Below are 23,403 nucleotides of genomic sequence, written 5' to 3' on the forward strand. Positions count from 1 at the left end.
TTTCCCCTCTTTGCTTAGAACTGGATTTCCATCTGAGCTCTTGATATTCATACAAATGGTTCTCTTTTCTCCAAAGGTCTCTCTAATTTTCCTGTAGGCAGTATCTATCTTACCCCTATAGAGATATGCCTCTACCTCCTTACATTTGTCCTCTAGCCATCCCTTCTTAGCCATTTTGCACTTCCTGTCGATCTCATTTTTGAGACGTTTGTATTCCTTTTTGCCTGCTTCACTTACTGCATTGTTATATTTTCTCCTTTCATCAATTAAATTCAATATTTCTTCTGTTACCCAAGGATTTCTACTAGCCCTCGTCTTTTTACCTACTTGATCCTCTGCTGTCTTCACTAGTTCGTTCCTCAAAGCTACCCATTGTTCTTCTACTGCATTTCTTTCCCCCATTCCTGTCAATTGTTCCCTTATGTTCTCGCTGAAACTCTGTACAACCCCTGGTTTGGTCAGTTTATCCAGGTCGCGTCTCCTTAAATTCCCACTTTTTTGCAATTTCTTCAGTTTTAATCTACAGTTCATAACCAATAGATTGTGGTCAGAGTCCACATCTGCCCTGGAAATGTCTTACAATTTAAAACCTGGTTCCTAAATCTCTGTCTTACCATTATACAATCTATCTGAAACCTGTCAGTATCTCCAGGTTTCTTCCATGTATACAACCTTCTTTTACGATTCTTGAACCAAGTGTTAGCTAGGATTAAGTTGTGCTCTGGGCAAAATTCTACCAGGCGGCTTCCTCTTTCATTTCTTACCCCCAATCCATATTCACCTTCTACGTTTCCTTCTCTCCCTTTTCCTACTGCTGAATTCCAGTCACCCATGACTATTAAATTTTCGTCCCCCTTCACTATCTGAATAATTTCTTTTATTTCATCATATATTTCGTCATTTTTTTCGTCATCTGCACAGCTAGTTGGCATATAAACTTGTACTACTGTGGTAAGCGTGGGCTTTGTATCTATCTTGGCCACAATAATGCGTTCACTATGCTGTCTGTAGTATCTTACCCGCATTCCTATTTTCCTATTCATTATTAAACCTACTCCTGCACTACCCCTATTTGATTTTGTGTTTATAACCCTGTAGTCACTGAGCAGAAGTCTTGTTCCTCCTCCCACCGAACTTCACTAATTCCCACTATATCTAACTTTAACCTATCCATTTCCCGTTTTAAATTTTCTAACCTACCTGCCCGGTTAAGGAATCTGACATTCCACGCTCCGATCGGTAGAACGCCAGTTTTCTTTCTCCTGATAACGACATCCTCTTGAGTAGTCCCCGCCCGGAGATCCGAATGGGGGACTATTTTACCTCCGGAATATTTTACCCAAGACGACGACATCATCATTTAACCATACAGTAAAGCTGCATGCCCTCGGGAAAAATTACGGCTGTAGTTTCCCCTTGCTTTCAGCCGTTAGCAGTACCAACACAGCAAGGCCGTTTTGGTAAGTGTTACAAGGCCAGATCAGTCAATCATCCAGACTGTTGCCCCTGCAACTACTGAAAAGGCTGCTGCCCCTCTTCAGGAACCACACGTTTGTCTGGCCTCTCAACAGATACCCCTCCGCTGTGGTTGCACCTACGGTACGGCTATCTGTATCGCTGAGGCACGCAAGCCTCCCCACCAACGGCAAGGTCCATGGTTCACGGGGTAGGTACACAAAACTAATTACTGAAAAATGTGATTATGTAAGCTATGTAATGGGCAATCAAGTTTCCATTTTAGCTTGTTCATCCCCGTTCCACACAGTATTCTTTCCAGTAATTTCATATAATCTCTGAGTCGAAAGAATTTTCAAATTTAGGAAACAACGATAGAAATTTATTTAACCTAGGAAACTGCGAACTTGGCCTTTAGTAGTAGTAGGAGAAATTATCCAAAGCGTCTAATTTCCCTGGATCGGGTTCGATACGTCCTGAAGAAATAATATGTCCAAGAAATTTTACTTTCGATCTACCAAACTCTGACATCTTAAGATTGACTGTAATACCAGACTCCAGAAAAATTCGTAAGAGAAAGTTCAAAGTACGATTGTGTTCTGACCAAGACTTTCCAGCGATCACTGTATCGTCAACATAACATATAATATGCTCCGTTAAATAATCAGGGAGGATGGTGTTTAAACCATGAATGAAGACGGCTGAAGAAACGTTCAGATCAAAAGGCAACTTACAAAACTGGTAACATTGTCCAAATCATAGAAATCCAGTATATTTTCTACAATCCGGATGTAATTCAATCTATGAAACACTTGCACGTAAATCAGCAGAAGATTGTACCTCCACACCAAAGAAGTTTTGAAGAACTTCGTCTGGAGTTTGTGATCTGTCAGTCTCAGGAAAAATAATAGCGTTGATTTTTCTTGTGTCAAGGACAGGTTTGATAGATCCGTCTTTCCTGTTACAGTGCGAAGGGGGCTGTTGTACGAAATAACTGCCAGTTCAATTATTTCATGCTCCAACATTGTGTGAATTTCTGCTTTGACTTGTTCTCTGTAGTGTACTAAAATAATATATGGCTGGACGCGAAATTTATTGTGTTCCTTAACTCGGAATTGATACCGAAAACCTATAATGGTTTCTGAAAGATGAGTGAAAACAAGGCAATGGAACTGCAAAATATAGGAACGATTCTCTTTGTCATATTTAGAACACTCTTCCGCTCTACCTACTTTCTCCTGTATCAAGTTTTGTATGTCAGTGACATGCTCTGTGTCGTCGCAGATGGTATATACACAACCTGAATCACTACGAAAAATTTCGTGTGAAAAATGCGATGTGTGCTCAATCAAAAAACATAAACAATTCACTTTTTCTTCCTGCCTAGACATCTAATCATCAAACTTTAAACATATTGAGTTACCTTCCTCTTCTAATCCCATTTCACCATCATTAAAATTCCATGTATAGTAGCTTTATAGTCACTCAAAAGGTCTACTGCTAAAATTATCCCTGTGGAAAAAAGACGTAGAATAATAATATAACCTTGGCACTCAAATTCTAAGCAGGCCTATTGTTTGACATCTACACTTTCTCAAGGAATCCCACCTTACAGACTTGTCTTCTGTAACGGTAAAGCTGGACAGTCAGTTGCTTTTTTACATTTACTACCTGAACCTAAAACACAGGGAGAGTACTATTTTCTATCGGAGTGGTAATAACCGGGTGGATAACAGAATTTTCATCGTTATCGTATTCTTCTAGTAAGGTACCTCTTCTGTCAAAATTTAACTCTCTGGCAGTGGTATTTTCTATGTGATCTAGCATATTGTATGCTGACGGTATTGCAAGTCGTTGTTCCGATGGACGTTACTTCTACGTGTTATCGCGAGAGATAGATGGTTTGGACCCGAATTTTATCTGCAGTTACCTTGGTTATTACGATTAAATCGATTTTTGCCATAATGTAAATTTGGGCTCGAGTTTTGTCTGTCCTAGCCTAAGGACATCACACACATCCATGCCCGAGGCGGGATTCGAACCTGCGACCGTTACGGTCGCGCGGTTCCAGACTGTAGCGCCTCGAACAGCTCGGCCACTCCGGCCGGCGCAATTTGAAATTTTCAGTTTTCTTGTTATGCTTTCGTCGCATTTTGTTTATACCTGCTGCATGTGCAGCCTTCGACTTTTTCCAAAATGGAAGCGAAACTATCAGGATTATTTATTTTTTCTGCTAGCTGAAGGTGAATTTCGTATAATGCTTGGTTTAGTGGCTTGTTTTTGGCATGCCGCGCCATGTCTTCAAAATAACGTCAGGGCTTGAACATTATGGCTGATAAAAGTTTTTAAGCGTAATGTTTTCTTGTGTTATCCGATTTTTCGTAGCCCGTGACCAGTATGGTGACAAAAATATATGAAATAATTCTGTGTAACTTCGACATTCTCTCGCTATAGAGTTCATCCTTGTACCGGTTCATTTTCTGGGCATCCGGACATGAATTCTAATTCGTGAACAAGTGGCCAATTATGAAGTAATGGGAACTGAAGTTGATGAAGACAAGCTTGGGGCCGAATCTCGTTCCCGAAGTTTCGAAACACCTTGAATTTTTTAACTCTCAAGTAATGTTTGTAGGTCGAAATTATCACTCTACCGTGTTTTAAACTGTTCCTTCCCGCACCACATTGGTTGCTCAGTATCTTGTCTACGAAAGTAATTTTGTTCTCTGGGATAATCACCAAAAATCCATAAATCTGCATGTTACTCAACATTGTCTGAATGAGAATGAGCGAAATCGTTAGCATTGTCACCTCTTGTTATTTATATTTCGTTTTTTGTTAGATTATCACATATCGTGTTTACTTCTTGTTTCTGTTGCTGGTTGATTTGCATTTGTGCGTCTGCAAATCGTTTCATATCTTGGTATTTACTTGTTTGAGAAAAATTAATGTGTAAAGTGTTGTTAAAATCCCTATCCGTGTCAGTTGACAAATTTGACACTTTTGTGTTGAGTTCATCGGCCTTTTCAGAAATAGCACACAGCTGTTCTTTCTGTGTTTCTAATAGTAATTTTAGTGCTCTTATTTTTTCACCTATTTCACGAACAGTGGCATCGAGTTGTGCATTGAGCCGTTTTACTAGGGCGATCATAGCGCTCGGCGTTACATTATTTATTGTTGCTAGCAATGCCTCTCTATCCTGAAGTAGATTTGTTTCAATATTTGAAATCCTCTCATCTAACCTTTTCGTCTGTTTCTAAATGCGTTTCGTTCTGATGCTGACGTGTCTCAGCGTTACTGAGTCTATTCTCTATGTAATTTATTATTGGCTGGAAATCATCATTAATTTGAACGGACAGATTATACATCTGTGCTGTTATCTTTTGCAATTCCTTTTCCTTTGATTTGGTATTTTCTTCCAGTTTCTTTTTTCTCTCTTCCTGTGACCTATTATTTTCTGCCTTAACATATTATTTCATCTCTTCCTGTGCCTTTTTGCGTGATCTTTGCATAGGTTGCAAACGTTCTACGATGTTCACTTTACTAGATACAACATTAGTGCCAACAGAAGCTGATGCGTATACAATTTGCACAAAAGAGATTGACTCAAAACCGAAACCTGCCGTTCTTGTTCGCGTTTGTTGCAAAATTCATTTTTTTTTTTTTTTTTTTTTTTTGTGTCTCGTCTCACACAGATTCGTCCTCGAAACCTAAGTTTCCACTAACAATGTTCTGATCAGCCCTTTGATTTGATAATGGATTAATCGGAACCTGCTACTCAGTGCTATTTTCAAGATTTTCGATCGTGTTACTAATTTGTGATAAATCTTCGACAAAACTAATTTCGCACGATGTAGAATCTTTATTTTGAATTTCACTCGTTTCTCTCGCTCGACGACTGGATCTATCATTGCTAGCGCTAGTGCTAGTTTGTAATAAGAATGAAAATTTTCTGATCACCCACAAAAATTTCACTTTCAATGACACACAAATTCTTCGAAGTAATGAGTCACTAATAAAAATGTTACATAATCCAATCGAAACACATAGCTCACCAATACAATGACCTCAGTTAGAAGAATTACTATTCACCAACATCGCGAAAATGTCACACAGATACCGGTACCAGCAAATTCCCTAAAATTGCACACACCATGAAATAGAAATGACAATACATAAAGAAAAATACACAAAATTTTGACACTAGTATTAGCTAGCAAAGCAGGGAATGCGCAAAAAATGCAAGGTGGTTGTCAAAGCTACACTGTGGAGACAATACATTGATCTGACTGCAAAATTATGACACGTTCCTAAAACGTCGCATCGCTGGCAAAGGGCTCACCAAGTGTAACATTTCTGTTTTATAACACCGTGTGTGTGTGTGTGTAGTGTAAAGTATATTCACACGAAACTAATTATCGAAAAATGTGATTACTTAAGCCCTATAGTGTGCAGTCGAATGAACAGTGGTGTTGATGACGTCAGAGTGGACAGTTTTCAGCATCTGAAAGATACGCCAAAATAAATCCAATTAAAACTATACATCAAATGAACGACTAACTTTGAGCATAATAATTTATCCAAGCTTTTTTAATAGAAGTCCACTGCTAATAAAAATTACACATTAAATGAACTACGAAATTTAGTCACAATAATTTATCCAAGTTACTTTAAGAAAACTCCACTGCTGATTTCCTTAGCTAACTAGTGAAACGAAAGTCAGAATATGAAAAATGTTTCACGCACCGATTTACCACACTGTTCAGTCAAATGTACTTTGTATAACAAGAAAATAATTTCCAAGCTGAATGTAAGCTATCCAACATAATCACTGATTAACAGTGTAATAACATTGTTCTGTATGTATAGTGTAACTGTACGACTATGGCCCTGGACTATTCTTGCATTCACATCGGTGCAGTAAACGTTTTCTTTCGAAAGCTGAGCACGGCAAGTAGCACCGCAACAAAGCTAAATTAAAGTGGTGAGCTAAAAATGACATTCAAAAGCGTGTGTACCACCATGTGCAATGCAGACGCGAGCAATATAATGTTTCTTGCGTGGGAATAATTTTGTGTGCTGATGTTCTACAAGTGATGTTTCTGAAACAATATTATAGCAAGAAATTACTTTATAGCTTCACTTTCAAGACCGTGAACAATATTGACTTTATACAAAATTGACTCTTTTTTAACAGGTCATTATATAAAAAATTAAGATTACACAAAAGACTGACCTACCCAAAATGATCTCTACTCTTGCACAAAATGTATATGTTGGACAGGAGAACTACCCTTGCTATGAGCAATCGATGAGATGTGTTTCAACCAAATTTCGGGATGGCAATTAATTTTACAACAAAATTCTAAGTACGCGCAAGTATGCAAAGCGTCGGATTTACCTTGATTCACAAATCTTCACAAAATTCGTAAATACACTTATCATCATCTTATTCAATCATTTCGAGCAAATCTGAATGTCCTGTTTAGCAGCTGATTTCCAGATAAAAATTTCCTGGCCATTCAGTTCCACATCTGCTTCCTAACATACTTTAACTAACAATAATGCTCTCTCTGAGAGCGCCCTCAGGCAAATATGGTGTAACAACACAACCAAAGATTGCGGATAAACAACTATTGCTCTCAGATGTCTGCATATCGATATATGGATGTGTTCTGTAATGACCAAGATAACGTGCACACACAGTGTCTGCCCTTTCCCCAATCAGAATTTGTTAGCGGCTTATTTGCAAATAGCGAGTGAGCCTCAAAAAACTCCGAAAGAAAATTAAAAAAAAATTAATTACAAAAGTATAATTTCAGAATAGCATGAAGAAATAACTCAAAGATTTTGATGGGAGCTGCGTAATATAACTTTACGGGAAACAGCGTGACAATGAAAAGCCTACGTGGAAAACAACATATATAACAAGTAACATGTGTACAAGTGTCATTCGGTGTAGCCACTGGTTGAATGAAACCTAATATTCTTTCTATAGTTTGTCCATTTTGCAATATCCAACATAAAGATTCATATAGCACTGTTTTGTATCACATGGGGAAAATCTATAAATGCGAGAAATGTATAAATGTTATTCTGCACATAGGTAAAGCAAGTACTTCACTGGATATTTGAGCACACTCAGCACTGTAAAGAGTTAATTCCTTAACAAGTCTTGTTGTATATAATCATACTAAGCAGACTGAGTGTCTATTTGTTCACACCGACAACTCACTACCATGGATGAATGTAATATTCCTTTTTGGTGAACGAATGAGAGACAGACTTAGTGAAATATCCTGATGTTCTCAACTGACAACCCACTCATTTCTTGAAGAAAATGCTGATAAATGTAATATATTTTGTACAGTCGTGAAATAGTCATGCCTTCATTTTATGTCCTTGGAATTCAGCGTAATATCCAAAGCATGTATGGCATATGCTTGTGCAGTAAGTGATATGTCTCTCCCAGGCAGATCCCAGTTATGAATATTGTGTGTTATGAAACAAAGGATAGAAAAGATTGCAATCTATAATGCTGCCACTGTACAACAAGAAGTAATATGAAGGGCAGGAATAATAACAAAAGTAGGTACTGCACATGCAGTATGACTTTGCTACATAGAGGAAAACAAAACGTGGATGTTTAAAAATATGATACTCATATAGCAAAGTATATAATTCTGTGACAGACAAACAGATAAAAATAGCAAACACATCATGTGATAATAACATTAGAGTTACTGAAGAATAGTAAATCATGACCTACAACATTTTTTGCAAACTATAACAGAAAAAGCTTAGCTTCCTAATTAACTAGAATCTATACCATCTCCAATTACTAACTACAAAGACAAATAGATAAAAATAGCAAATACATCATGTGAGAATAACATTAGAGTTATTGAATAATAGCAAATCATGGCTTGCAACATTTTTTGCATACTACAACAGAAAAAGCTTAGCTTCCTAATTAACTAGAATCTATACCATCTCCAATTACTAACTACAAATATGCATAAGCATAAGGAGCAGTGCTGGCATAAACACACAAGGATGGGAAACACACACCAATTAGGGAAGCATAAACACATTTTCAGGAGAAAACATAAACACTTAACGACAAGGATAAGAAACAAAGGTCAAATAAGAGGGTAACATAAATACAGAAAGGGGTTGAACGCACTTCGTGGGACGGTTTGCCAAAGTCAGTTACATAGGCCGTCTAGTCATAACACTGAAGCTGTGTAAAGACATATAATTAATAAGTATTTCAATGGCATACCCTCGCTACTACTGTGCAACAACACAAATGGATCAGTACACTGAAATCGCCATCGTAACACATTTTGGTATAACAACAGAAAACAAAATAGATAAAATTGACAAGAAAAGTATATGTTACGATCTGTACAACATGATTGTGATCTGAAAAGAAAATATCATTACCTCATGCTGAAAATTGTAAGAAAATGTAAGAGCACATGAATTACAGACAACTGCGAACATATAAACTCCTGAGCTATATAAGACTAAACATTCATAATAAAATCTATGCTATTGCCATTGAAAAAAATTACTGTAATAGGAAAATCTGGATAAAAATTAGATGATGGTGGTCAAAATATTTGTTGATGATCTTTGTTACTCCTCCATTACTGTATGATCATTGTCTGTCATTTTACTGTTTCTCTTTTTTCTTGTTTTATTTCTGTGGTACTTTGAGTTTATTATTTTTATTCAACACATTCCTTAAATGTGTAGACAAACAACAAGAAAATTTGTATTATCAACGTATTTCTTTCTGAATGTTTTATCATCTGTTAAACAAAAGGTAGCTGGTTAGTCCTACAGTAATAAAAAAAAATGAAATTCAATAATTATGTGCCTTTATGAAAGGATCAAAGATAAGTAGAAATTATCATTAAAATTCATCACAAAATGCTCAGAAACCTGTTGCACAAAAGAAACTGTCATATGGATGAAAAATAAAAATATTTTTTAGTAATATAACACGTCTATACACAACGAAAATATACCTCATCACGGAAAATAACCAAAAAATATCCAAAGAAACATTTTGTACTAAGAAAATTGTGCCATGCTAACTGGGTGGATAATTTCGTCACATCTGCGTATTACATTTGTCATCAACAATCATTGCAATTCAGGGAGACTCATAAGTGCAAGAGAAACTGTTTTGGCATTGAAAGAAGAAAGGTGAGAAAGCACATATTTTCTCAAAATTCCTCAACAGCAGCTCGGCTCCGAGCAGGGCCTACGAAAAATCAATATGTAATTGAAAAGGTACCCACAAATATCTTCACTTTCTTGTGTGCTGTTGAGAGCTTGCTTGCATTTAAACGCATATTCAAGTGTTATCAAACTCGTCCGAAATAGTCCTTCGGTGGCGGCTGCTGGCGCTCTTTAAGACCTACTGTGACGTTAAGTGCCATGGCCTGTCTTTCTCGTGGCCTCGCTTGTGGACAGTGTGACGTCATGTACTCATGACTAGGAGCGCTAATGAATTTTATTACATTCTAATACTTAACTGCGTAAAGAATCAAATTTAGCCAGAATGCTATGGTGCTTTAATTCTAATTGATTACTCAACGTGAACTGTTCATTTTCTTCCTCGTATCTAAAAATTTCTACTTCCTGCAATCCATTCAAAATAAGGCTTTTTTTCTTTTTTATAGAGAATTTTTAAATTTTCTGAAGGGATTGTGACGACGTGCCCCAATTCGCGTAAGAGTGTTGTTAATACAGATCGGGGGTTCTTGAAATTACGGTGTTCTTGGAATGTTTTTTGAAATGACATATTGGTTTGCCCCATGTATTTCTTAGGGTAATCATTCCATGCAATGCAGTATACACCTGCTTCATTATATTTATTTACCACAGCTTCTTCCTTATGACCAAGTTTACTATCTAGATCCGAATAAGTAAAATACATTGGAATGATGTTTTTAAGCCTCATACATCTGCCAGTTGTTTGATGTATGAGGCCTATAAACATCATTCCAGCGTATAGTACTCATTCGGATCTATGTGGTAAACTGAGGCATAAGGAAAAAGCTGTGGTAAATAAATAAAATGAAGCGGTTGTATACTGCATTACATTCAACGATTGCCCTAAGAAATACATACGGCAATCCGGTAGGTCATTTTAAAAAAAAATTCAGGAACACCTTAACCCAATCTGCATTTACAACGGACTTACGCAAATCGTGACGCAGCACCACAAGCACTTCAGCAAATTTAAAAATACTTCATGAAAAGAAAGAAAAGCCGTATTTTGAATATATTAGAGGAAGGAGGAATTTTTACATATAAAAAAAAAATGCACAGTTCATGCTGAATAATCACGTGAAATTAAAGCATCATAGCATTCTGGCTAATTTCGATTGTTTGTACAATTAAGTATCAGTACGTAGTAAAATTCAGTATTATTCAGGCTTGCAAAGGTGGCGATCCAGCACTACCAGGCATGAGGACATGACATCACATTGACCTCCAGCTTTTCGAGCGTCTTAACCGTTTCTGCGGGCCACATCTACTCTGCCCAATAACGGTTTGCCAAGCTGTCACACGGGTAAGAAAGTGTCACCTTATACCATCAGACACAGTAATCTGCATTGTGCCCCGACTAATCACGTTAGTACCGTGCATTTTTTTTATTGAAAATCCAATTTTTTTACAAAACAGGCCTATGACTACATGGTCCACCCACTAGCAATTGTTACGAAATTTATGGATCACGTTTATGTCTCCCTACATTCACCAACGTAAAGTAGTCAATATTCACTGAATAATATATCTTGACTAAGAACAGTGGGTACACCTATGACCTTCTAGATATTACCTTTATTAATTTTAACATCCATCAAGTTTAGACACTGTAAATCACTCTTTACCATGTAGGCTTTAGGCCGCGAAACCGTTTGTGTATCAATAAAACAACACTTTTATCAGTTGTCAACGGAATTCTTCTTAACATCATGCCCTTCAACAGCTGTAGATGCCCAGAATATAAAATACCTTCTGATATCTCCGCATCCCAATCGCCTTTTACGAACATATCTTTTCGCATCTCATGGACTACGTGTCTTCACTCTAGCTTATGAGTATTTGCTATGTCACGTAATTTCCAACCAGCAGACCAAGTCCAGCAAGCGTTTACGAAGACAGGGTAGTCACTGAGCAAAGTACACATAAGACAGAGCTGAAATATTGAATACGGCAAATATTTTCAGGAGTATCTTTCGACCAGTGACAGTAATAATGCTTCAAACACTACCAACGAAAACATGATTCGCCTGAGACACTGAGGAGCCTAAAGGCATTCCTCTTCCTCTGTTCTGCAGAAAGTGTTGGTGTGTGTCTAACGTCAGTTTGACAGATTTTACAGACTGCGTTATGAGTAGACGCAAATAAGAGTGGGGTACAGACTTCAAAGACGAGGTGACGAGAGGTGGCAGATGCAGTAGGTCGCTCCAAACACAAGCCCTTGCAACACTTCTCATCACCTCCGTCCACTTCGGTGCTCCGATGACGGAGACAGAAGTTTATTTTCAATGTCAGAAATATGTCTTCAGGTCGATCCTTGTGATAACTGTATTATTGTTCTTCACATAAGACAGACGACTAACCAAGTGTCTATTATGTGAAGCAGTAACAACTCACAAGACTGTGAATAACCAACGGTTGACCTTCTGGTCACATGTGGACTACTGATAGCTTTCTGAACTACGTTATGGCGTCGCACCATTTGAAGATTGTAATATTTTGTGTGCGCGGATGTGTATGAACTATCAGTGATACAAAAAATTTAGAAGCAAAGCCATGTGTGTTGCTCAACGTCAACAAAAAAATCATAAAACTAATAATACGTCCTCTTTGTGTCCGAATAACGACGAAGATAAGTTTGTACACCATTTAATCATGAACTGTATTCACTTTAGATATTGTTCTAATGAAGCTGCAGATTAGAAACGGATAATTGAGAACTTATTTCCCTCACAACCAAGTTCGCTAACGCATCCCCTTGCAGTGGTTCTCGATCTGAAGATAAGTGTTTCAAACCTGGGTCCGGAAGCAATTTTTATTCGCAGTATTACAAGTATTTTCGCAAGAAGTTCACCTGTGGTTGTAATCTACAGTTCTTGTCCAACAGACTGTGCAACTATGTCTTGCATTAAATTCAAGATCTCTCCGTAATGACATGTGGAATGAGGGCACGTTTCATTATTATTGGTGATTCGTCCAGTAAGTTAAGCTGCCACATTGTTGCTGTTCCCGAGAAGTTAGTTATATCCTGCCATCAGATGTAACCCGCTCCCTTTCGTTCATTCAATTATAATCCACAATAACACCACAGTAAACTGCTCAACAACTCACTCTAATTATCCATACATTCACAAGAGGGCGGAAGAAGGCATAGGGGAAACCATCACGATCAGTCTTGCCCAGGACAAAAATGTGAGATTCTCGCATTGCCTCAGACCCTCATTCGTAAGCATGAGTCTGCCTTCAATGTATGTTCTTATGTAAATCAGCAATTATTTTACATAAATGAAAAAAAGAACAGTACCGCCTCTGCAGTGGTATGTGTTCATTTACAGGTGGAGTGGAACCAGTACTGTGCGGAGGTATGAACAATGGCACAGCAGAAATCGGCAGTGTAGAAGAAGTTGACATAGACTACTCAAGAGGTAAGTGCATATACTGTAATCAAATGAACAGACTCGTTTCATTAAAGGATGATTAATATGTTTTACTAAGTACTGAAAACAACATGTAAAATATACATTGACGGGAAAAAAATCCCAACAGCAAGAAGGTGTTGTGCGAGGTAAACGAAGGTTGGTAGGCGTGTTTCTACATACCAGAGATGACGCCTATTGAAATTTCGCACCAGTCGCGTAAAAGTGACGCTGGTAGGGGCATTCTGAGGATACAAATCAGGTTGCCGTTAAATACAAACTGTAACTGTCGTGAGCGTTAGTTACCTTTGAGATGACGAATATGCCATTATTAACAGCTCATTGACTTAGAACTAGATCGTGTAATAGGAATATGAGATGCTGGATGTTCCTTCGACGATACTGCAGAAAGACCTGGCAGGAATGTAGCCACTGTACATGATAGCTGGGAGCGGTGGTCATGGGAATGTACGGTAGCAAGAAGACAGGGCTCTGGATGGCCACGTGGTCCTACCGAGAGGGAAGACCGTCATGTTCGGCATATGGCTGGCGTGTATCGTACTGCATTCCTAGCAGCAGTCGAGCAGTAATTGGCACCACAGTGACACAAAGAACTGTTACAAATCTGTTACTTGAAGGATAGCTCCGGGCCAGACGCCCTGTAGCGTGCATTTCACTGACCCCAAACCACCGCCGTTCACGACTTCAGTAGTGTCAAGAGAGAGCTCATTATAGGGCGCAGTTGAGGTCTGTTGTGTTTTCTGATGAAAGCCGATCCTGCCACAGTTCCAGTTGTTGTGGACAGCTTCGTACACAACGGTAAGCAGAGCTAGGCGTCAGAGTGGTGCGACAACTGTCATCATAGGAAAGCTTGCAGAACCAGAAATGGTGCGACCAATTTAACACTGTAAACAGATTATTTATTTATCTTGAGTTTGTCCGAATGTACAAAGACTCATTACAAATAATGCAGCAGGAGACAGAGCCCAGCACTCAGTGTCAACAAGAAAGACGCTCTCTGAACTAAAGCACGAACAATGGTGTCAGAGCCACTACTAGGTGATGTCTTTACAGTGTGACGTAGCAAAGTGTCTCCAAGTATGAGTGTGCTATGTGGCTGCCACCGACCGTCCTATATCAAGGCGGCAGAGTGCGCTCATGGTACGGAGCTACTGAAAGTGTGGCTCAATGGGCACGCACCTTTGGTTTCAGCAAATTGCTTTTTAGGCCAATGAGGTGGTATCAGTACATGACACCATACCAGTATTGGCCGCGTGTTGTTGAGGAGGAGACCATGACCGTGCCTACAGCCAAACTGTCAGCCTAGACACACTGAATCTACACCTGAAGTTGTGGTCTGGGGTGCGATTTCGTATGACAGTAGGAGCACTCACGTGGTTATCCCACACACCCTGACTGCAAATGTGTACGTTAGTCTGGTGATTCTACCTGTTGTACTGCCGTTTATGAACAGGATTCCAGTGGGCGTCTTCAAACTGGATAACACTCACGCACATACTGCTGTTGTAACCCAACATTCTCTACAGAGTGTCGACGTGCCTTAGCTTACTTGATCACCAGATCTGTTTCCAATTCAGCAGGTATGGCAAATCTTCGGGCGACAACTGCAGCGTCATCCACAGCAAGCATTAACCGTCCCTGTACTGACCGACCAAGTGCAACACGCATCGAACTGCATCCTACAAACTAACATTTGGCACCTGTACGACACAAGGCATACATATTTGCATGCTTACATTGAACATTCTGGTGTTTACACCAGTTATTAATGTACCAGAATTTCACATTTGCAGTGGCTTTTCTCAGGCTTACATTAAGCTGTGCACTTGTAACGTTAATCTCTTAAATATGTTACCTAGAAACACGTATTCCCGAAATTTTATTACTCTACATTAATTATTTCTTAGTGTTGGGATTTTTTTCCGTCAGTGCATAATCAAGTTCCCACATGTTTGAAAGAGGAAACTGGAACTATGGCTGCCTTATAACTTTCATAGCAAAGACAAGTATGTATCGTTACTAAAAATACGACAGTTATGGATGCGTAAGATGTGAAGATTTATGATGATTTTGATCGTTCTTTTTTAGAGATAACATCAGATAACCCATTGGAACACTTACGCAATATTGTATTAGCAGCAAGGCGGATAACAATCCGTCCCTGGTTTAGTGCTTAGGTATATGAAACAAACTCCACCGGAAAATGAGTCCACTGTTGCCTTGCTGTCCATAACGAAGTAAACTCTGCAGTTGACATGTAACTGATAAGTAGGTAAATCACGAATAAAACTGTTTTCTTTTGCAGAAGATAATTGTATTCAACGTATTCAAATGAAACATTTTCACATGTCATTTGGCTGCTAGGCCATAAAACCAGCTCAGCCGTTTTCGAATTCTCAGCTACCCTTTTATTCGAACGTCACATAGTACTGCTGCGTGTGTATTAATTGTTTGAATGTAATTTTCTTGTTACATTTACTATCATCAGACATGTGTTTGTACCCTACAACTATGGAGTACAAACATAGGAATCAACTTCCACCTATTCCTGAGGCCAGACTCCCACTCACGGCTAGCACTTGCTGCCCAGACACCATGGAGGTCACAGTGAGATTCAGATGTAATTTAAAAAAAAAACAGTTACTCAGCACTCACGAAAACTATGAGAGAAGCGGAAAATTAGTAATTCTTCAATAATAGGAAGTAGCTGAATTGTTCCATTGGTAAGAGATGTAGCCATGAGTATATTAACACATAAAGAAATGTAATATCGAATGAAAATTGACATTTATGTCCTAATATAGACTGTGAACTATTTGACTCGGAAAATAAACTTCTGCATTTTGAGTACGGTGTATGAGGTGCTACATATGATTCAATCCACCTTCGCAAACGTAAGAAGTGTTTTTCTTCTCATGTCTTTTTGTTTGGTTTTAATCACTATTCTCGTTTTCTAAGATTAAACACAAAGTTTTCGTAACAGTAATGCTTAATTCCACGAATCCGATCCACATTGGCCGAGTGGTTCTAGGCGCTACAGTCTGGAACAGCGCGACCGCTACGGTCGCAGGTTCGAATTCTACCTCGGGCATGGATGTGTGTGATGTCCTTAGGTTAGTTAGGTTTAAGTAGTTCTAAGTTCTAGGGGACTGATGACCTCAGATGTTAAGTCCCATAGTGCTCAGAGCCATTTGAACCGATCCACATAAGAGCCCCAAAAAATTGTGCGAGTGGACGGGCAACGCTTGAAGAAGAACTCAAATGGTCAAAAATACATTGCCTAATGTGTAAAAATATGTATAATTTGTCTGTGTGTAGCACATACTTTATTTGCAGATGAAATAAGTTGTATCACTTAGAGCACAGACCGCGTAAAGTACCTGAGTAACATGAAGAACCTAAACTCTGTAAAGCATTATCGACATCAAAATGCGTCCTTTCTAAAAGACGAACGATACTTTATTGGGTATTTTAGGATTTTTGTCTTACTCGTTGACGGCAAAAAGTTACATTATTCGAGCAGTTAAACTGGTCGCAGTGTATCTGACCTTAAATGGCTCTGCTTCCTCCAGTCATCTAGAAAGACGTTCATATCCCAAAACAAGGAAGGCACTGTATCCAGAAAGAGTTTAATGTGTTTAATATTAACTAGTAAATGACCTAAATTTCTGTTCAAAATTAAAAAGGACAATATTTTAATAGTTTAACATGATCAGAGCCTCTTGTGTAATTATGGCCATAGCATCCCGTACCAGCGTACGTAATAAATGTCTGGTATGTTTATTGGAGCGTAGTGTCTACTGACATAGATTATCAAATATCGGCATCAAAATTGTCTACTGCAAATCATTATTTACCTCACAGGGAGATCGAACGTCATGTCACACACTTGATATTGTGGTGCTAGGTCCGTTCATTCGCGGTCTCTTCCCTTCCCTTCGTTTATCTCATCACCTTTGGTCTATGAACTGTGGTTGTTCGAGCTGTTGGTTAGACTGAAACGTGGTAGCATGGCCAAACCCAGCACAGCGAGCGCCTACAGCATTAACGGAGTTTCAAGACTTCGACAACGTTATATCGTTCATCCTAGGAACAGAAAAAAATTAAGTTTATCTTGTAAGGGTGTTTCACATAGATAGTGATTTCAGTATATTATGTAACAGATAACACAAAATGTGGCCCACCGTAAATGTAACCTAGAATTACGCTCTCTCTCACCATTACTGATATCGAAGAGGAAACATATTGTGATAAGAACATAAATCTTGCATTGTAGGTAGGGAAGGGGAGACTCTGATTAACGTCCCATCGACGGCGAGGTCATTAGATAACGCTTTAGCACAGTTAGACATGTATTGCTGAAGAAATCAGCAGTGATCTTCTTGACGGAATCACGTTCTAGCGGCGAGTCTCTGAAAGACAGAATCCTTTTGCCCCACGTAACGCCTCCTGCTTCTTCCTTGGCCTGCTCGTACGTAAGACGCATCGCCGACTGAACACAAATGTTGTATGGTCTCTCGGCAAACAAATGAACAGTGCCTTCCCCCGAGGTACCAGTGCACGATGTTCTCTGATCAAATCAGCATGAAGGCAAACACATTGTACTAGCTAGAACAATGTTCTGAAACTATCAACTCCCACACAACAGCTCTTTACTAATTCTAGAAAACATTCAATGCATGTACTGTTCTACGCCATGACGTATAAAGTTGTTATTGCACCTCGTGGCGGCTTCACCAAATGCAGGTTTTGCGACTGTACTACAGTGGAATGAATGCGATATTTTTACTTTTAGCCGTTGTTATTCGCATCTCTTTCAATCACAAGTTTTTCTAAAAACTCTTTCATTGCATTGTAGTTTTTACCAGCATGGAATTACAAACAAGAAACAGACATTCAAATGCTGTGTCGTGCAGTATCAACGGTATCTACTGAAAGAACCTATAGCATCTAAACAGGTACAGCTCCAAGGTTCAGTTTTTGAGGGAGTCACAATTTGTTACTGTCTACTCTCCTCCTCTCCCTCCTCCTCAACCACACAATATAATATCCTGGCACTCCACTTTTAAAATGCCGCAGATGCTTTGAAATTTAATAATAACAACAATAAAATATATAAATATATATCATAATGTCATACAACAATAATTTGTTTACTCAGGCTTACTACTGGCGTTAGCATCACTTCCAAGACATTGCGGTTCAGAAAAATACGGGCTTTGAAAATCATTCTTTCGAAAATTTTAGAAGTACTTGTATCTTGTAAGAGATTTAAGAACTGTAATAGCAATAAACTCACGCAATTTTGACATTATAATTTGAAGAACACGGAATCGAAGGATGTACCTAAAAGTATCACTATTTCGATTAGTTGTTTCTTTTCGTCTCTCCACCTAAATTCAGGGATCGCAGCGGGAGAAGGTAGTCTGTGAATGAATGCCTTTACTTGGCTGGAATCCCATGCAAGTGGCCAAACCCATAAGAAAACAGCTCAAAATTATCCTCACTTAGGTACTTTTTATAATTGCTAAAATATCTTGCCATTTTCGAAGCACATTAAATGCTTCCATATTCTTTGAAATTTAGCTGAGAAATTTGGAAATCAATATGTCTGAAAATATAAACGCCTTTACTAAAATGTTCTTTGGGAGACAGTCATCGTTATCATGACCCTCCCCCTCCCCCCTTTTCAATAAACACTTGTAACATAATGGAACAAGAGCAAGACAAACTACTGTAAACAGAAGAAGTTAGACATCTTGCACAGATCTGAGATTAATTTAAAAGTAAGTATGGTACAGTCACGAGTAGTATTGCTGAACAGGTCCAAGAACAATGGGTCTATTGTTCTCTCAGTGTAAACAAACCACCCACTTGGGCTAGCCTCGTTATATAAACAAAAGTACAATTGCGCAATGATGTTTGCATCAGTGTAATTCATGACCAGTCACATTTCTCTTAACTTATGTTTATGTAAGTCTAATTCATGACCAGATACTTTTACCCTAATCTGAAACGTCTTAATTTATGACCCCCAACCTTCCTCACCCCTCTAGGCCAATTGGCTGATGGCGGCAGACTGAATTACTGAATGGCTACCTAAGACGTTTACCCACAACTCCAAAATAGTGGTGGCTTACCCCGACAACTCGTTTGCGAATGGTAGCCGTCATGAGACGGACTTGGAATTCATGCTCTGCACGTCGACCTATCAACATCACCGTGAAACATCTTCAGAGATCAGCTATCAGCTCCAGACCGATAAAAACCGACTATCACATTCGAAATAACTAGTGCGCACATTATCAGTTACTTAAAACACTGCGCACTGCACTTACTAGAATTTATGACTCAAAACAAATGGCCTTCACACTATGATATCACTATCAGGCTGTCTAAGAGGAGTCTGACACTATAAGCTTATAACAGACTTGTAAATAATGGCGGAAAATCCAATAAAATCCAAGTAGGAACGTAGCTGCAGGGATCTAAGCATGTAAAAACACACAAAAGACATCACTAGATTCAGTAATATACCATGTTTAAACAAGTCGCCATACTTGTGCCACTAACGCCTCCTCTGGGATAAGACAGTAACAGAATCGGGAAGGTACCTTTTGTGGTCTGGTCCTTCTGTACCAGCTGACGCGACCCATATAGACATCAGTTCGTGCAGTCAGGACGCCACTGCCACCGCCAATGCTGCTGCTGTGCCAGCTATGACAACCAGCAGCCACTGCAGACATTGTGTCTGCACAAGTTGGTGATGGAGTCTGGAATGATTTTAATAGCGTGAAAGGAGGAACCACAGAGAGGCCACTGCATAAACAGGTCTCCATCCATTGGCAGTAGGGACAGATACGCTTTTGTTGTACTCTGCCATGCAAGCTGCTGCAGGGACCAGCCTGAGGCAGCATCTAAAACGAATGCCAATACTCCAAGAATGATGTATAATGTTTAACAAAACCTATTGGAGATGTTGCTTCCATCTAAACGATATGCACCTACATTTTGGACACTTATTAGCATACAGTAACATGAGGAGTGCCTACCAGCAAGTCACACATCGTATTTTTTACATATAATTGAGGGATTTGTGACCATTTGTCTGTTAGGCAAGCTGGTGTGTGAGTTCTCTGGACATTTGCATATGGATCGCTGGGCTGGTTCCTCATCTCCACAGTAAATAGGATTCCATCGAAGAACAACAACTTAGGTCTCAGGAACCTCTATTGGCTAATTTTAGAGAATGGGCATTTGAGGTAGACTGCATGATAATACTACCACCACCATCGTATATCTCACATAGAGGCCATAGGCATAAGTCAGATTAGAGGACGTGAATATAATCACTATTCAGCGTATAGGATGGAAAACCTTTAAAATTCCTACCTAGCACCTTCTGCCATGAACACTGTTATGTGGTACATACATTGATGTATATGGGTTCGATAAGTGGATTTAATACTTCGAGATATGAATCGCTTAGCAATATTACACACAGGAAAATGGGATATACGAAAGGTTTAAAGGTTTAATACAGACATTGCTGATTTTATCCATGTGCTGTTCGAGAGTCGAACGACTTGGATATTGGAGTTTTGGTAGTGTAGCACAAATCTCATCATCTCTTGCAGGAACCTAGAAGTAATTTTTTAATAGAGACTTGCTTCTACATCTAAGTGATTACTCGGCTATTCACAATTAAGTGCCTGGAGGACGGTTCAATGAACCACCTTCAAGCTGTCTATCTACCGTTCCACTCTCGAACGTCGCGAGGGAAAAACGAGCACTTAAATTTTTCTGTGCGAGCCCTGATTTCTCTTATTTTATCGTGGTGATCATTTCTCCCTATGTAGGTGGGTGCCAACAGAATATTTTCGCAATCGTAGGAGAAAACTAGTGATTGAAATTTCATGAACAGATCCCGTCGCAACGAAAAACGCTTTTGTTTTAACGATTGCCACTCCAATTCACGTATCATGCCTGTGGCACTATCTCCCCTATTTCGCGATAATACAAAACGAGCTGCCCTTCTTTGTACTTTTTCGATTTCATCCGTCACTCCGACGAGATGAGGCTCCCACACCGCACAGCAGTACTTCAGTATAGGGCGGACAAGCGTGGTGTATGCAGTCTCTTTAGTAGACCTGTTGCACCTTCTAAGTATGCTGCCAGTGTATCGCAGTCTTTGGTTTGCTCTACCCACAACATTATCTATGTGATCGTCCCAATTTAGGTTACTTGTAATTGTAGTCCCTAAGAATTTAGTTGAATTTGCAGTCTTAAGATTTGTGTGACTTACCACGTAATCGAAATATGTGGATTTCTTTTAGTACCCATGTGAATAACTTCACACTTTTCTTTATTCAGGGTCAATTGCCACTTTTCGCACCATATAAATATCTAATCTAAATAATTTTGCTATACATTTTGGTCATATTATTACTTTACCATACGGCAAATGACTGCATCATTTGCAAACAACGAAGATTGCTACTCAGATTGTCTCCTATATCGTTAATATAGGTCAAGAACAAGATCAAGAACAAGAATGCTACCTTGGGGAACGCCGGATATTACTTCTGTTTTACTCGATGACTTCCCGTCTATTACTACGAACTGTGGCCTTTCTGATAGGAAATCACGAATCCAGCGGCACAACTGAGGCGATATTTCATAGACACGCAGTCTGGTGAGAAGACGCTTGTGAGGAACGTTGTCGAAAGCCTTCTGAAAATCTAAAAATATGGAATCAATTTGACGTCCCCTATCAATAGCACTCATTACTTCATGAGTATAAAGAGCTAGTTGTGTTTCACAAGAACGATATTTTCTGAATCCGTGCCGACTATGTGTCAATAAATGGTTTTCTTCGTGGTACTTCATAATGTTTGAACATAGGATATGTTCCAATACCTTACTGCAGATCGACGTTAGTGATATGGGCCTGTAATTCAGCGGATTACTCCAACTTCCCTTTTTGGGTATTGGTTTGACTTGAGCAATTTTCCAGTCTTTAGGCACGGATCTTAGTGTGAGCTAAGTCTACTTGATAGAATGGATAATTTTCTTAATCTCTGTGGTATAAACGTTTTTGTACGAACAAGACCAGTTTATGCTGCTTCCTTCTTAAGACCTATGGAGGGACTGCACAGTGCTGATACTTCATAACCATCCCTCCTCTTTTTACGCAGATCCAAATAGATGTTCCATAATATCCTCGGATGCAAATCTGTGTTATAAGAGATTATGTACACTGCACCTATCAGCTGCCTTTTAGAGTATTACTGTGTGGAGCTGCTTTCCCTTTATCCTTGTCATTAACAAATATTCCAATAGAACTACAGGCTTCGTAATGTACAGCATATTCAACGTTAGTCTTTGATTTTTAAATGAAATTTACTTATTGTCATGAGCAGTTCTCTTACTGTAATTTTTCCTTACAATTTGGCAATCGTCCAACAGCATACTAATGCATTATTATTTTTCGATAGTCGTAAATTCCTTCCACAACTACGACATTGGCAGGTTCCTATGACTTCTACGTGATAGCAGATAACTGTCATATGTTATAAAAGATAATTTGTACTCGGTAGTAGCTCACATTTCACCTCCAAGTTCAGGCACATCTGATATGGCAATTGGCTTTCCTTCACTAAATTTCGAAAATGCTAACATTATTGTAGTGACTGGAGATATATAATCACACTTGTGTATTGCTGCAAGTGGACTACATGTGTTTTGTAGGAACTTAAATGGTATTCCATGAATGAAAGACAAGAGCTTTTCGAGACAATCCTACTGTCTATGTAGAACATGAAATATGTAACACCTTATGGGATGTGGTGGATAGCACATCTGATATTTAACCATTATTAATAACTCTGCATAGTTACTCCTAGGTACTATATAGCTGCTACACCGACAGCATAACTGCACAGGGCAGGGTTCCATCCCCTATGAATATGCAGTATATTACATTTAATTATCAAGTGTTTTTGTACCAGTGCCGCGCGCAGTGGCCGCGGGGTGTAGGGCGCCATATCACGGATTGCGCGGTCCCTCCCGCCCGAGGTTCGAGTCCTCCCTCGGCCATGGGTGTGTGTGTTGTTCTTTGCATAAGTTAGTTTAAGTTAGTTTAACTAGTGTGTAAGACTAGGGACGGATGACCTCAGCAGTTTGGTCCCTTAGGAATTCACACACATTTGAACATTTTTGAACA

At 39.0% G+C, this 23,403-nt stretch overlaps 1 protein-coding gene across 2 annotated transcripts in view; it reads left to right on the forward strand.

Annotated features, from left to right (window-relative positions):
* LOC124722935 (glutamate receptor-interacting protein 2) overlaps positions 1-23,403 on the forward strand; it is a 454,066-nt gene that overhangs the window by 49,006 nt on the left and 381,657 nt on the right. For both annotated transcript variants that reach the window (XM_047248095.1, XM_047248096.1), the window contains exon 2: positions 13,077-13,166. In XM_047248095.1, the coding sequence (XP_047104051.1) occupies positions 13,077-13,166 (90 nt within the window). The remainder of the gene's footprint in view (positions 1-13,076; positions 13,167-23,403) is intronic.

This window comes from Schistocerca piceifrons, chromosome X (assembly GCF_021461385.2).
Source record: "Schistocerca piceifrons isolate TAMUIC-IGC-003096 chromosome X, iqSchPice1.1, whole genome shotgun sequence".
Taxonomy (NCBI): Eukaryota; Metazoa; Arthropoda; class Insecta; order Orthoptera; family Acrididae; genus Schistocerca; species Schistocerca piceifrons.